The sequence below is a fragment of the Pomacea canaliculata genome, linkage group LG4 (genome assembly GCF_003073045.1).
Source record: "Pomacea canaliculata isolate SZHN2017 linkage group LG4, ASM307304v1, whole genome shotgun sequence".
Classification (NCBI taxonomy): Eukaryota; Metazoa; Mollusca; class Gastropoda; order Architaenioglossa; family Ampullariidae; genus Pomacea; species Pomacea canaliculata.
The window spans coordinates 17,216,435-17,231,168 of record NC_037593.1 but is presented as its reverse complement, the minus strand read 5'-3'; the positions used below and the strand labels follow the sequence as shown (position 1 = coordinate 17,231,168).

The window sequence follows — 14,734 nt, the reverse complement described above, 5'->3', positions numbered from 1 at the left end:
GAGGCGGGGTTCGAGTGACGCTGTAAGGGAGTTTTTGTGTGTAGAAAGTGATCCCTGCATTTAAAGCGACGGCTCAAACAGTTTTTTTCTCTGGCTCAGTGGCAATGTGCAGCTATGGACTTGTTAGTCCTCATTATTGCTTTGTTTTAAGTGGACCGTTCATACCAACGATAATTTTTTGTGTGTCATCTTTATCTATGTCAGAATCAAGCATTTTTTTTATCTGTAGGGCGGGTGGAATTTTTATCAAATGCAGATCTACTTTTCAAGCCTCTGCACCATCCACCTTCTTGCATGGCTCATGTTTTACACTCTCTTGATGGTCTTCCTTTGTTTGACCATTATATGGGCCTGTTTAAATCTTTTTAACAGACATTGCTTACCTATGCAAGATATAAACAAGCATCGACCAGGCGTTGGGGGTTACGGAGGAGCGTTGAGTGGCTCAGCGAGCCCGGATAAATGCCAAGCGTCTTACGTTCCAGTCCCCCACTTCCAAAATGTGCTTTTATTTAAATATTACAGAGCGCATGCTTCATATGTTTCTAACAAACCAAGAAAGTTTTGGGGCTTTGCAGCATCACAATATGTCAGCAAACCAAACAACACACACACACCTACAAAAACCTTGAGACGCTACGTGGGCAGTATTTATCACCTACTTTATATATTTCCCGTAACAAGAAAGACGAAGATCAAGAAATACAGGAAAGAGGATCCCAAAGAACCAGAGGCAGCTGGCATGTGGAAAGGTGACTGGCTTTCTTTAGCCACGAAAGCACAGGCGCTGGTTGTTGATGTGGGATAGAAAGACAAATGCAGCAGAACTGACGTGCACGACAATTTTATGCTAAAATACGGAACAGAGCCACGTTTCAGGGAAAGCTGTGAGTGATGTGTACGCTCAGGGTGGGGTGGGGTGGGGGCGTAGCGGTGTCGCAATTCATCAATTAAGAACCGGGTTCAAGAGTACTTAAGTACACCATGCACCCGCCCACCATCATCTGAGGTCTCCATCCTTCTAAATATAGAATATGTGCGACAAGTTTGGTCCTTTTTACGTTACTTTTCAACATTCACTGACCATTCACTGACCATTCACTGACAACTCTCTAACATGTCGTGGTACAGATCACGTGTGCACTTTTCCTAACGTTTACTGTATGACGTTATTAAATAAAGTGGAGATATTGACAATCGAATTGTAAGCATGCTATTATTATGAAAAATAAATCACAATTACAATTAATGATTCGTGCAGGGCCTCAGCAAGGTTACGGTGAAATGGATAGCCAAGCGTTTAGAGCGCTGGCGTCCGAACTTAGAGGCACGATGGTTCGATACCCGTGAAACGAGGCAAACTTCACTCAGTCGACTCAACTGGCGAAAATGAGTACCTGACTGTGTGTCTTCACAGTGAGTACAGATGGATTGTGGTGAAGTCATCAGTTACAATGTTTTCTCAATTTTAGCAGTCAAATTAAAAAATAATGAACTTAACTAGAAATTGCATTAATTTTAAACAATGAGACGATCAAAATTAAAGGGTTTTGTGACAATGGGGCATTACTAAAACGAAACATTAAACATATTTTAGCAGAATTGTAATAGTACATAAAAAAGCATGAAGTACCTATAAAGCCGTGGACTAGTAGCGCTACAAATTTTTTTACTTTTCTCGCAAGTTTTTCTGGAAGAGAAATCTCCTTTTTTAATTAACTTTAATTAAATCTGAGACGTTTGCTAGTCACCCTTACCAACACTGATGTTGTTGCCTCGTCAAATGTTATTTGCCATTAACAAAAAAGGCATGAAAGCATAAGTAAAAAAAAAAAAAAAACCAGTGTCTCTTGTTGGACAAAGAAAGTGCAGGATATCTTGGATTTTCGAGGAGTTTAGAAGATGAGATCATCGAGTGTGCGTGAGACAGCAGGGTGCAGTGTGACAGCTGAGAAAGTGTTAGGCGTTGTTTCACCAATGCTGGTGTCAGGATGTTTTATTTACAAGGAGTTACTGTGTAATTGCATACTTGGTGATGGAAAAGTGGGTAGAGAAAAAGTTTAATTGTGTCCTCCCAGTAAACACGGGGCAAGGAAACATTTTTGACACCCTTTAACAAGAGGATGCACAACCTGCACCTCCTCTGTTACACACCTTCCTCTGCAGGTAACACCCGGTGGCAGACAGAGGTCTCTACGACCAGATGCATGAACATTCTTCCAGACGGTCCATGAGTGATAAATACTCGGGTGCCCAGTGGCCGTCCGACACCAGACGTGTCCGGCAGAACGAAAACATATCAACATTAACAACACCTCTCTACCTAGCCCTACTACCCCGCCAGCCCACCTTACTACTCTAGCAGGCTCTCTTTATATTCGTTTGTCAGTGAAAACGTTTATAATGGATTAAATAAAGCAACTGTACTGACAATTTCAATTACCAAGGCCTACTAATTAGTGCAATGCATGTAGTGAAGCAATTTTCAAAACTAAGCAAAAGCAGATGATTGAAACTATTATTTCAAATAAAATCAAACCATCAAAAGTTGAAAATATATATTTATCACAAGTCTTCTGTCGCAAAGAAAAAAAACTTATGAGGAATTCCTTTTACTCAGTTTATACTCGTTTGTATTCTTTGTTAGTGCGCTGAGAGGTGTGCACAATTATTCACAGAAAAAAACAGGGTTTAGTCTCCATGTAATCAGACAGTAAACGAATGACATTGCGTGCAGCACTTTTATAGACAAAGTTCAGCGCATCGTAAAGTTTGTGGCGATTGCCACCTGAGAGCATCATTGTTGCGCTTGAAAACGCGTGGGTTGTACACGGACGTGTATAGGTGGACTGCTGTCTGTCTGCCGAGACCAACGCTTAGCCACTTGCCAAGTTCTCCGCTATTAGTCTCGGCGAGCCTAAACAATGAATGTGACTAAACCGGAAGCTTTGTAATTTGCGTCCTTTTCGTAGTTAATCTGAAATTGTGGATAAACCGGAAGCTTTGCTCATGCCTCGTTTTAGGAGCTAACTGGAAAAAAAAATCATCTGCCAGCAGTCCAGTAATACAAGTTCGTGGTTGTACGACAGGCCGGGAAGCAAACTGTGCTTGTGGTCTATTACTTCCTCCCTATCCCACAAACACTTAAAGCCAGGTACAATCTCGCACTTTTAACTGCTATCGTCACCTTTGTTTGCTGGTGCAGGAGATTTCCGAGGTAACAAAGATGTCAAGACCACACCGAATAGCTGGCATTTTGTATAGATATAAAGAGATTTGGGCAACATAATCTATTCTAGAAAATTACAGCATCAATTCGACTATAGCCTACAGTCGATTCTACTACTGTTAAAAGATGATTTGGTTAAAACTGGTAAAGGTCGTCACCTCGCCTTTTCAGGTCGTTGGATGTGTAAGAGACCTTTTCTCGGGGGCCACATCCTCTCCTTCGCTGCTTTACTTTCCCCAGCTCTCTATGAGTCAGGTACCCATGTGAGGTACCCACGGCTGGATCGACTGAGAAATTTTGCTGCCAAGCTCGGGTATCGAACCTACTAGGCTCTCAGTTAGGACTTCAGCGCTCTGACCACTCGGCTATGCACTTCCCCAGGATTTGACCTCCGGCTACAGAAGTAACTAATCAAATTAATCATCGTTGACTCACACATTAGTTGTTTGGGCACAGCACTTATATAGGAATTAAATAATTTTTCAATTTGCTACGTGATGTATGTGGTTTCTCTGTCAATATTAAATGATAAGTGGAGGCATCAGCAACAGGAAGTATATTGTCGCGAAATCGGTCAAACCCCTCACAGTGTTCGCAGTCACAGCGAGATCAGAAAGTACCAGTACACAGTGTACATCAGTCTTATCGAGTGTGAAGCCGACTTCAAAAGAACCTTGATGTGTGAGATAAGTGTCACCTCTGTCACCGAGTTGAGCACGACTTCAAAAGAACATTGTGTGAGAACCTCGACACCTCTGGTTGTTCTGATGATTGAGAGAGAGAATGTTTCGATGTGCTGTCCATTCAATCACGCACGTGTCTGCACCCACACATTTTCATCGGACTGCCCGACTTCAAGCTTTTTATTATTCTGTCACCCTCCAAGGGTATTGAACCACGTTGATCGGCTTAAAGATATGTTGTTGTCGTTTGTTGTTGTTTCAAGACGATAGTGTTTCCCCAGTCATTTTACATTTAGAGAGGATGAGGTGGTGGGAATTTCGTGTGAGATGGTGAGTGCTATGCAGGTGCTTTCTGGTTTTTAAGTCTCGTATTCTAACAACAGACGCCATCGTGACGGGAGCTTACTCTTCCTAGTCCTGTGGTCAGGTTATCGACCTTACACTGACTGCAGTGCGAACCTTTCTTACTGTGATGATTTATGTGCACAATACAAAAGCTCATGGGTCCTCTGCACAGTTTAATCGTGTTTTTAAAATAGTTATATCATGAAGCGATTTTATTAGCCGGCTATTAACCTCTCTTTTGGTTGGACGTGAACACTTATTTATTATCTCTCTTGCACTACTTTCTCTCACGCTCTCTGTCTCTCATGACCTTTTTACCCACCCACCCCCTCTTTCGCTCTGCTGCTCTTTTTCTCTTTCTCTCTCCGTTTATCTTCTTTTGTTTATGTTTGTGGCCCACTGCAAGCAAAGCTGCTCGGCGAGCCATTCGCATACGGCAGTGAGTATGATGACGTTTGTATTCAGTCGCGTGATTTTTACTCTCCAATGGTCGTGTTTTACTAGTCAGCTTGTTTTATAATTATAATTACTAATTTGGTAATTTGTAGAATTATTCTTGTGTCATGTGTCGTGCATCTGGGGCATTATTTTTGAGTTCCTTCATTACAACTCATTAAAAACAATCTTCGCAAAATTTATTAAGAGCAGTGACACACGTGCAACTCCGCCTGGAACAACAACAACAACAACAACAACAACAACAACAACAACAACAACAACACGAAGCACTTTAAATAACCCTGGCTTGACTGTCCTCTATGTCTGTATGTGTGTAGCAGAGCATGTGCCAAGTGGCGGGCGGCACTTAAAAAGTGTGTCCGGCACTTTACCAAAACATTTGTCAAGCGGTTCTGTGGGACACGTGACGTAGAGATAGAGACAGGGAAGCTGCTCACTAACGTCACAGTGGTTGAGGTTCCCGAGCAAAAATACTGGCTGGTCTTCTGATGTAGTCGCCGCACAATTATGTGTCCGCCGTGTTCACAGCTGCGAGGCTTGAAGTCTGGGCCGGACCAGTAGACTATCATCCCAGTGATTTCACCGAATTCACGAGATAAACAGTGTGGCCTGAATGACGCTGCCAGTCTCTCATACTGAGTACGACCCCTTTCCTGAAATGTGTAATTCGTGACTCATTCATCACAAGCAAACATATTGACAGAAACAGCTCAAGGACACAGCTACGTACACAGTCTATTCTTCCCGCCACGTCCTCGAAAAAAAAGTGACTGTCATGGTAACATAATTACTTCTTAAAGGATGAAGCTGCCGAATTCAGTTTGTCACGATAACAGGTCCATCCTGCCACATTGCTTGAGGACATGGCGGCCGACCTCCGCAATGAAGTCAGTCCCTTCCTTTAGTGTCTTAGGAGTCTCCCATGACACAGCCGGCTTTGGAGCGGTCACGTGCATGGCGTGTACATCTGTGACGTTGAACGGCAGAGTCGATTTTCTGTCGTTTATGTCTCGCCGGAAGTCCTTCTCCCACGTCGGGTGGCATATGTCATCGTAAGCATATCACCTATGAACAGTTAAAAAAAAAAAAATAAATAAACCCACCCAAGTAAAGGCATAACTAAGGACTGAGTACAGTTTTCGTCTTATGACTGAGTACAGTTAGACGCGAGGCGTTATTTCCTAGAATATGCAACAATCACCTTCCGTTTCCGGTATGCAGGCCTGCGTACAGCATCGCTAGGAAATATGATACACCTCGACGTAACTTTTGTTTACACCTGCGTCTATGTCAAATATAGTCCTAGCTCTCCAAATGCATCTAGCATTGACAAGATGAACATGTTCGAGTACAATACTGATGTCTGTATTGCTGGCTTCTTTCAGCTTCAGGATAATGTTTGTGGGCTTAATTACCCACTCTCACCTGTAAACGCGTATAGACGTACAGCTCGTCGGGTAGTGTTCATACACCCGGTATGGCAACTGGATGGCCGTGAAAGCTGTATGTGACTGCCGGTAGTGACGAAACGTGGTCAGCCAATGACGTAACCAGGGAGCCTGAGGTCGGGCCATGATGACACCCAGGTTGAAGGAGTCAGGCCAGGAGTTATAGGCTGGCCAGTCGAACGTGGCCACGACCGGGTAGTGTAGCAGCCAGTCCGGCACCCGACTCGTCCACACGGCGTCAGTGTCCATGTAGGCTCCACCGTAATTCAAGAGAAAGATGGCTCTGCCCGCACGAAAAGGAGACAGCCGAGTGTAATTGTGATGAGGGAGGTTTGATGAAGAGATGATGCTGGCAGTCAGCGGTGGTAGGAGTAGGCCAGGTTATGCGAGAGATGGGAAAAAGTAGAAACAAGTGAATGACAGAGAAAGGCAACTGACTGAGAAAGACAGACCAGAAGGTTTTGGGAAAATTTTGTGCAAAATCTTTTAAACAAATTCATCTTTAGAGACAATATTCATTTTTTAGCATCTTAAAATTGTACGCGCTACATTTAGACGTTTCTTTGAAAGAATTTTTTTTCTAAAAACAGTGACATGTTAAACCGAGCAGTTTCTAAAGAGGAAGTTATATTTTACCTCGGGAAAGATTGAAAATAAGATGAGATAAGAGCTGTTAATTGTTTAATCATTAGAACAGCCATGTTCTAGAGTAGATGAGTTACTTCTAAAATTCTTGAATGAGTTCTTTAAAAAGAACATTTATCAAAAAAAAGTTAGACTGAATTTTCTGTGCTTACCTTGTTTTATAGTTGTATAGTTACTCTTTAGAGGCATTTTACTTTATGATATTTTAGTAAGGTGTCAAGACAATTAACAACAGACTGAAGAAATGAATGATAATAACATTGTTAAAGAATGTAAAGCTGGTTTTAAGAGAATATTTAAACCTTGATTTTATGTTTTCTTTGCTGGGTTTTGCACAAAACCAATTTGCATTGTCCAAAACAGTTTATGATGTACCACATTAAGTCAAACTCTTTGCCACTTAAGTATTTGAGTAAAAATGTTTATACACTGTCATCTAGTCTTAGTAAAATACCAGGGTGAAGTAGTCAGAAACAGCTGCTGGTTTACTAAAATTTTTAAGAATGTGTGTGTGCGTGCGCACGCGGTCGGAAACTTTTTTTTTTGTGGAGGCCTACCATTGATGAGCCAAACTACAGGTTGCTGCCACTCCAGCCGCTAGGCAATTACATCTGTAAGAACACACACTCTTACACACTTACACACACAATGATAGATTTTATGTACTGTGAATACCTGAGGAGGTCGCTGTTGGCCGGAAGAATAGGAAAGTCCATCTGGAACATGGAACTCGGCCTCTCAGTTCTGACGAAGGTGACGTTCTCCGAGCGTAACTGTCGCCACCATTCGCCTTCAGGTTCCACGTTGCCATGGACATACACGTGTTGAAAGCCCCCGACGTAGAGGGCGCTGATCATGCTCAGGAACTTGGAGAAGGGCAGGTCACGGTCAGTGGCTGAGGGGTCAGCCTTCAGCCACACGTAGTGCGCGATACGCGGGATGGGTCGGCTGGGGTCAGGAAGTGCAAGTATCGGGGAGCGCCTGCCGTAATACAGCCAGCGAGCCAGCTCCGCGAACGGCGTCTGCCCTTGCCACACGTCACGGGGATGTACGTCACTGTCGACTATGATGCAATGAATGTCGTCAACAGGCGCCGTGTACTGCTCCGCTGTGACGCAAGAGGCTTTGGCTGTCTTGACGTCACGGAGATAGTCATGTGACTTTGTGTTGTTGAAGCCACGCTGCGCGATCAGCACTCCACGACTGACGTCCTCGCCAGACAAGGCCAACCATAACGGCATGTGTTCTATTCCTGTCGGCAGACGAGGAATAAGGGCATTTTCGCCCAGAACAATTCCTCCTTCTGTCGGCAAGAGCTCCAACACAGCCTTCAGCGCGTCTTTTCTCCCACAAGTAGCAGAGACTTGAAGCAGCTGGAAATTGGGGACGGAGTATTTGAACTCGTCAAACCAGGTGTTGTAGAGGTTGCCGTCGTTTTGAGGCAGATGGTCGTGCAGAAAGATTATCTTTGAGGCTCGAAGAATCCTGATGGAGGAGAGGAGAACAAGGTAGTGTCGAAAGAGGAACTGCTTGTCACCGCACCACAGATAGTACACTGTCCGAGGCAGCCCTTCCAGCGACAGGCCGAGACTTAGATCCACACCTGGCCAGGTGTCTTGGACGAACAGGTCACGGTAGAGAGGCATGGGCGGCTCCTTTTGATCCTGCAGGGATCGAGATATTTTCTGGCAAACCAAAATCAGCGCAATTGCCAACAAAACAACACTGAACACCCTCGCTCTGAACAGTATTTTCGGAGGTCAGATGAAAACAAGCCATTGCAGTTGACCGGAGATCGGATCCCTTGTCAGTGTCTCTGCCCAAAAAGAAAAACTAACGGAAAACGTTAATGAAACACTGTTTATGTCTATTAAAATGTAATATCCGATAATGTGTAAATTAAAATAGCATAACTTAAAATAGCATAAGTATATTAAAATAGCATAAATTCTCAAATGATATATCTTCTCCATTATCGTTTTCTAAAAAGTCATAGTTGCTAAGTGTTATGGTTAGCCTAATCATTTTCTGTGAAGGACACAACGATGCAGACAAGCAAACACTGAATCACACGCATTCTTTCTCGCTACAAATTACAAAACCTGTCCACGAGCTTCTCGTCTATTTTAGAAGAGAGTTTGATTATCTTCGTCAGTGAGTGAAAGAGAGTTTCAAGAACACACAAAGTATTCGCATAAAATTCAAAGTCAAAATTACATAGAAACTCGTAGCATACTAGTCAGTTATAAAACTTAAGGCACGAGTCCCTAAAACTTCTGAACAAAAGCAGTCACTCCTTCAATACGCACAAGACTTTGGAATACATTGTAAACCATTAAGCCGCGATGATTGGGGTCCAAACTGATTGACCTCGGCTTAGGTGGTCCGTGGCTTAAATATTTTTTGCTAATGAATGAATTTCAATAAATAATAAAAAAGAAATTAATAATAAATTATTATTTAAGAATAACAAAAATATCAAATATTTAATTTTTTTATTTCACATCTTTTCATAAAGATCTCTAAATATTCAAAGCAAATATCATGTGCTCGCTATAGATTCAGAAACTGAAGTGAATTACGCTGAGTATGTAACATATTTGTACAATTTCAAGTTTTATCAAATTATCGAATTAAAAATAATGCTTTAAATATGAGTCGTTTTGTTTTTGCAGATTTACCGCGGATTAAGGTTGTAACATTGTAAGGTGTGAATCGGTTACAATGGCGGCCTCCATAAATCTTCTATAAATACGTCTTGAAGTTACAAGCCAACATTCAAATATTTAATCTGCAGTAGAGGATAGCATATGTCCATCACGGACATTCGAAATGCCAAAATGCCAGCTGTCAACACGTCTCGAGTGTTTGAGGCCATGTCCAGGTCCTATGATTCATAGTGTCAAACAATGGGATCCAAGCTATTTGCGCACGGCTAAATGGCCATACACTGTATATATATATCATCTGTCACTCAAGTGGGACTTCAACTGTCAATGCTAATTTTTCAGACAGGTATCCAAATAGAAACGGGCAAAAGATGAAAATAACTTCACTTACATTCAAAGACATTCCGCTTCTCGACCATACGCACATGCATGCGTTGTTTGAATTCTCTTCTTCAATAGCACAACTGACACGGTGTACACAGTAATCATACAGAAATCCGCCTGGCTGCTTGGGACATGGCTACTTCCTGTACTGCGTCCCGGTGTTGTACGGATACGACCCTCGCGCACAGAAGCACGAATTCTGGCTGTTCGGAAGCTTTATCATCAGTGGTGTGTACAGATGTCGTGAACTCCGGGAAACGAGCACGCAAAGATGGTCAGAGGTTGCGATTGCCGCTGTCTCGGGCTGATCACACTCTCGACACCTCTACCAACTCACGCCGACATAACGTGTACGCGCACACTTACACTAAATTGCTAATTACACCTTCATTGACTCAGAGCCCCCAGCGTACCTCCCCAATAAACAACAAAGGCAATTTAGTATAATAAAGAAAGTTATTAATAATCGAGAGTATTTTCAACAATATAGTTTAATCAGTACAAACAGTTCTGTCAACATAAGTTTGTTACCCAGTAGCAAATTGAACTATACAATTGTATTTTCACTGTGTTTATCTGATACTTTGCTATCAGAGGCATCTGCAACGTAGCTGATTGACACTGGTAATACTACCAACCAGATATTTTGTAGAAGGATTGGGTACATGCGTATTGGTGACATATCTGTGGCACATCCTGAAACTATAAATGACTCTCTGTACGATGTGTTCGAAACATTTATTTTACATATATGTTCCAGACACATCTGTCGCGCATCTGTACAAGGCACATCCAGTTTCTAGAGAGGCTTATTCGGGTTGAAGCGATTAAGAAGATTAAATTGGTGCTAGCTGGTTTGTACTGTACAGAGTAAAAAGAAGGCTTATTGTTGTCTCTATCACAGCAGTGGGGACCGGTTTCCTAAAAGGCTGAAAAGAGATGGGCACCGTTCTGAAAAGTTGCCGAGATTTAAGTAAGGCTTCAATCCCTTATTCCCTATAGCCGTAAGGTCTTAAGGCTACCTTGAACTTTGTTCTTTTCTGCTCAGCCAGTTTCACTTATAATCGGTGCGAAGCAAGAGCTATTCATGAACATGACCTTCTGTTTCGAGTACTCTAAGCTTTGGGTTGCGCCTCCTCTCTCAAGATTTTGCTGCGTATTCGTGAGTAAGCTGAATTGAATATAGTTCGCTTCTTTGTTCATTTATTAACAAATATTTCCTTCTCTGTACCATCTTTCTCCATCACTGCTACCTATTTTTTGGCATACCCTTTAACCCTTTCATCTCTGGCTTCCTTCTCACCCTGATTCGTTCCATTCTTTCAACTCTTGTGTAGCAAAGGGGTTAACACCGCGGTTCTCAAACGGTGGGGCGCGCCCAACTGAGGGGGGAGGGGCGACGTGCTTACAAGGGGGGCGCGAAGGTGGTCATTTTTTAAGTTTCGTATACCGGTATTAGTGAAATTAGCTTACATTGCTGGCTAAGGAGGGGTTGAGGGGGAGGGGGGACGCGGACGTACCTTTGTTCGTCAGGGAGGCGTCACAAGTAAAAGGTTGAGAACCGCTGGGTTAACATTTCGGGAAAAATACTGTCACCGGCTGGTGCGCGTCTAGGCCAGAACAAAGTGCTTGTCCCTGGAACAATTATGAGAACGGTTGTAATACTTTGACTATCCCTGACTACGGAAAGACATGCAATGTGAAGTAGAAAATACTTTCTACACTTTTCAATCCAATTATCTACATAGATTCTTGCCTTCAAAGCAAAGTGCAACACGTCCCACGATCTGTCAAAACCAGAGCTGCAGTCTGCCGCTAAGGAAAGTTAGATTGTTTATTAGTTACTGAAGTCTTCAAACAGATGATCACGTTATTCCTGCCTGTGCTGACTGAATCATGCAGCTCTCAATTTTTTCAGTTGTAGTTTTTATTTCGATCATGAGCATCCAACCTTCTTTTCGTTTTGTTGTCATTTGCAAATGACTGAAAAACAGGACAGCGCCCCGTGTTGCCTTAAATGTGTGCTTTCAAATTAACTGAGCGTAAAAATTAGTTTCTCAAATAAACCTTGGGAGGAACTTTTAAGTGCAGCAGCTTGTGTTTTGACTTAAATACAAAAATCAATCTCCCCCACTAAGATTGAAGAAGATCCGTGCATCATTTTGGTAGCAAAGGTTTTGATGATTTCAGCACCAATGTCCTGCCTGAATAGACTGAACTAGTTCCTCGTAGTCCCTATCCTGCAGTATGGATATGAGACGTGAACTTTTGTTGCTCATGCAAATTTTTTTTTAAATTAGCCATTCTTTACCACGTTTTTAGCAAAACTAATCTGTATCTCCTACATGGAACGCAGGACTCGCAACCGAGAACGGTTACTCACTTTGTGGGCCACCAAAACCTTTTTCAGGTGACCTGGGTCGGCCATGTGACCTGGCATGACACTGTATAGGACCGTCCTTAGTGTTCCGTCAAGGCGGAGAGAGCAAGAATCAGGTGACCAACATAAAAGAGTGGACTGGTCGTGCCATGCAGCTGCTGCTCACCACGGTGGCGAACTTTGTCACCCGCTGCGTCTCTCCAGGTCCTCAGAACGACTGGTATCGGCTCCTGGCAGCAAACACAAGGTGTGGTCTTCGGCCCTCTCCCTACGCCCACATGCTCGTTCTGGATCTGCAAACATACTTCACTCGACCCGCGGCGATGACATACATGTAGATGGCACTATTCTTTATTAATGAATGCTTATAGGCGTGTCTGTGTGTGCACGCTCGAGGGCATAAGCGCACCTGAGAGAAGGTTGTGTGTGTATTTGTAGAATTACCAGCATTACCTAGCTCTTAGAATGGTGAAAGGAGTCAGCTACATGTAAGTGAATTAATCTTATTGTAATAACAGAAAGAAATTAAAGTGATGTTGGTAATTTTGTAAAAGGTGCTTTACTGCTGCTTTCTCAATACCGGCATTAGAGGAGAATACGTTCAGTCTGCAGACTTTCTCAGAAGATTCCCTCGACTAGTTGACAAAGATAGGGGTTGAAGGCTGGTTAGGTTTGGATTCATTAAAGACAGCAAAGTGATTCAGCTGAAATATAGAATCTAGAGAAAGAGGCTGACTTTGGCCGACGGCTTGTAATCTCGGTCTGGTTTTCAAATAAACATTCTGCAGGAAATGACATAAGAAATAAAAAAAAAAAAAAAAAAAAAAAAAAAAAGGCCTCTACCTATTAGATCCGTTTTATGTTGTATGAAAAGGAGCACTTACCGCTTGGATTCGTTTTTCTAATGAATTGTGCACGCTGAGAACAGTTTCTGGCTACTTTCATCTCATATGAAATTCTGATTTATGATACGTGCGTCCGTGTGTGTGTGTCTTTTTCTGCAAAGAGCCATGAGCCTGCTCATAGGACCGCGATATGTCTCTATGTAAGTTCACTTTATTGCTGTTAATATTATTATGAATTATGTGCTGACTGATGAAACGTAGAGTCATTAAAGGTGTAGATTCATGGGTTAGTATGGAAATAGTAATTATTAAAAATAGTAAGAAACAGCTGAAGACCTTGCGCATAGTGTGTCGCATGTAATCCTAATATTAATTGAAATCGTATACTTTGTGAGCTAACCTTTTCCAAACTATATTCTACCACGGTGTGCTGATGACATTGATGTCATTACGAAACTGCGGAAACCGCCACTAAGATTTCACTCTTTTCCATCTAAAACAATGATGAATACATTGTTTTGATGACATAAGCTTATTGCAACGTTTTTAGTGCTCGGGGCACATTAAATTGTTTTTTGACCAACAGAAATGTGAACTGATATAGAGGGAAATGTTTCTGCCAATCATTTAACCTTATATTACTGTATGGACCTTTGCAGTTAATTTATTCTTAGCAGCAATATTGAGTTATTTATTATGTTTAATGAAATAACAAACCCAAGATGCTATATTTTATATGCATGACACCCCATAAAATTTTTCTACCTATCTATAGATTAAACTTATGTCTCGAAAGCTACGTAACTAGATTCATGTAGGCTTGCTTCTGGTGTTGATTATTGTTTGTGGATTAGAAAGGACACTTAATAAGAGGTAGAAATACTAGAACCATATCTCATCAAAGTAGTTGTACTTGTGAACAGGTGTACAACATGCAGAGATTACCCAGAACAGGGTAATAGGCAAGGTTAAGTTTCTTCATAAACACATCATGAATGATAAAGCCATGCTTACATTGATAAATTAAACACATGCAGGGTTATTTTCTTTGATTTCTAATTTCACTGACCATCAGATGGCTTTGTCCTTCGACTTGTTCCTCCATTCTTGCCTGTTACTTCCAAACTATTTGTAATCAGTGGCGTTAATCTCCCCTTCAGATATAATATCCCCAGGCTTCTGCTGTGCACAAAGGGAAATTGTCAAATACAAATGTTTCATTGTGATACATTTGTACATGAAACCGCAGTCTACTTCAGGGTCATATGCAAACCAAACAGGAAAGCATATTGACTTGCAAAAATAAAACAAAAAAACCTTGTCAATCAAGTATGCTCTCAGTATCCCACCCTTTGCCCTGAACATAACTAGCACCACAAAATCTACCTGCCTGGCCACACTATTCCTTCAAAGAAGCATTTTGACTAAAAGTACCTGCTCTGTAGTAACAATTATCTCGTTATGAGTACCAACATCTTTCATGCATTGATAAAATGTCAGTAGTTTTCAGTGTATGGTTAGATATGCTATCTCTCTCTCTCTTACACATCTATATGTAAAGTTTTAAATTTACTTGAACATGGACATTAAAAATGGAAAAGTTAAAATTTTGACAGGCTTTCAAGTGACAGGACACTTAAATGAAAG

The 14,734-nt window shown here is 41.9% G+C and overlaps 1 protein-coding gene across 1 annotated transcript; it reads right to left on the bottom strand.

The window, feature by feature from the left end:
- Positions 1–4,875: 4,875 nt before the first annotated feature.
- On the bottom strand, positions 4,876–10,253 carry LOC112561970. The gene is made up of 4 exons (XM_025234854.1): positions 9,870–10,253; positions 7,485–8,642; positions 6,142–6,447; positions 4,876–5,781 (listed from the first exon to the last, which is right to left on the bottom strand). The coding sequence occupies exons 2-4, from the start codon at positions 8,453–8,455 to the stop codon at positions 5,778–5,780; spliced, it is 1,281 nt and encodes a 426-aa protein (XP_025090639.1). The 5' UTR covers positions 8,456–8,642; positions 9,870–10,253; the 3' UTR covers positions 4,876–5,777.
- Positions 10,254–14,734: the final 4,481 nt, after the last annotated feature.

Bases quoted from the DNA above. Each gene is read 5' to 3' on its own strand.
- LOC112561970 (XM_025234854.1), bottom strand. From the start codon at position 8,455: ATGCCTCTCTACCGTGACCTGTTCGTCCAAGACACCTGGCCAGGTGTG. The intron at 6,448-7,484 runs GTATTCACAGTA...TCGTGCGGGCAG, and splicing joins GCCAACAGCGACCTCCTCAG to AGCCATCTTTCTCTTGAATT.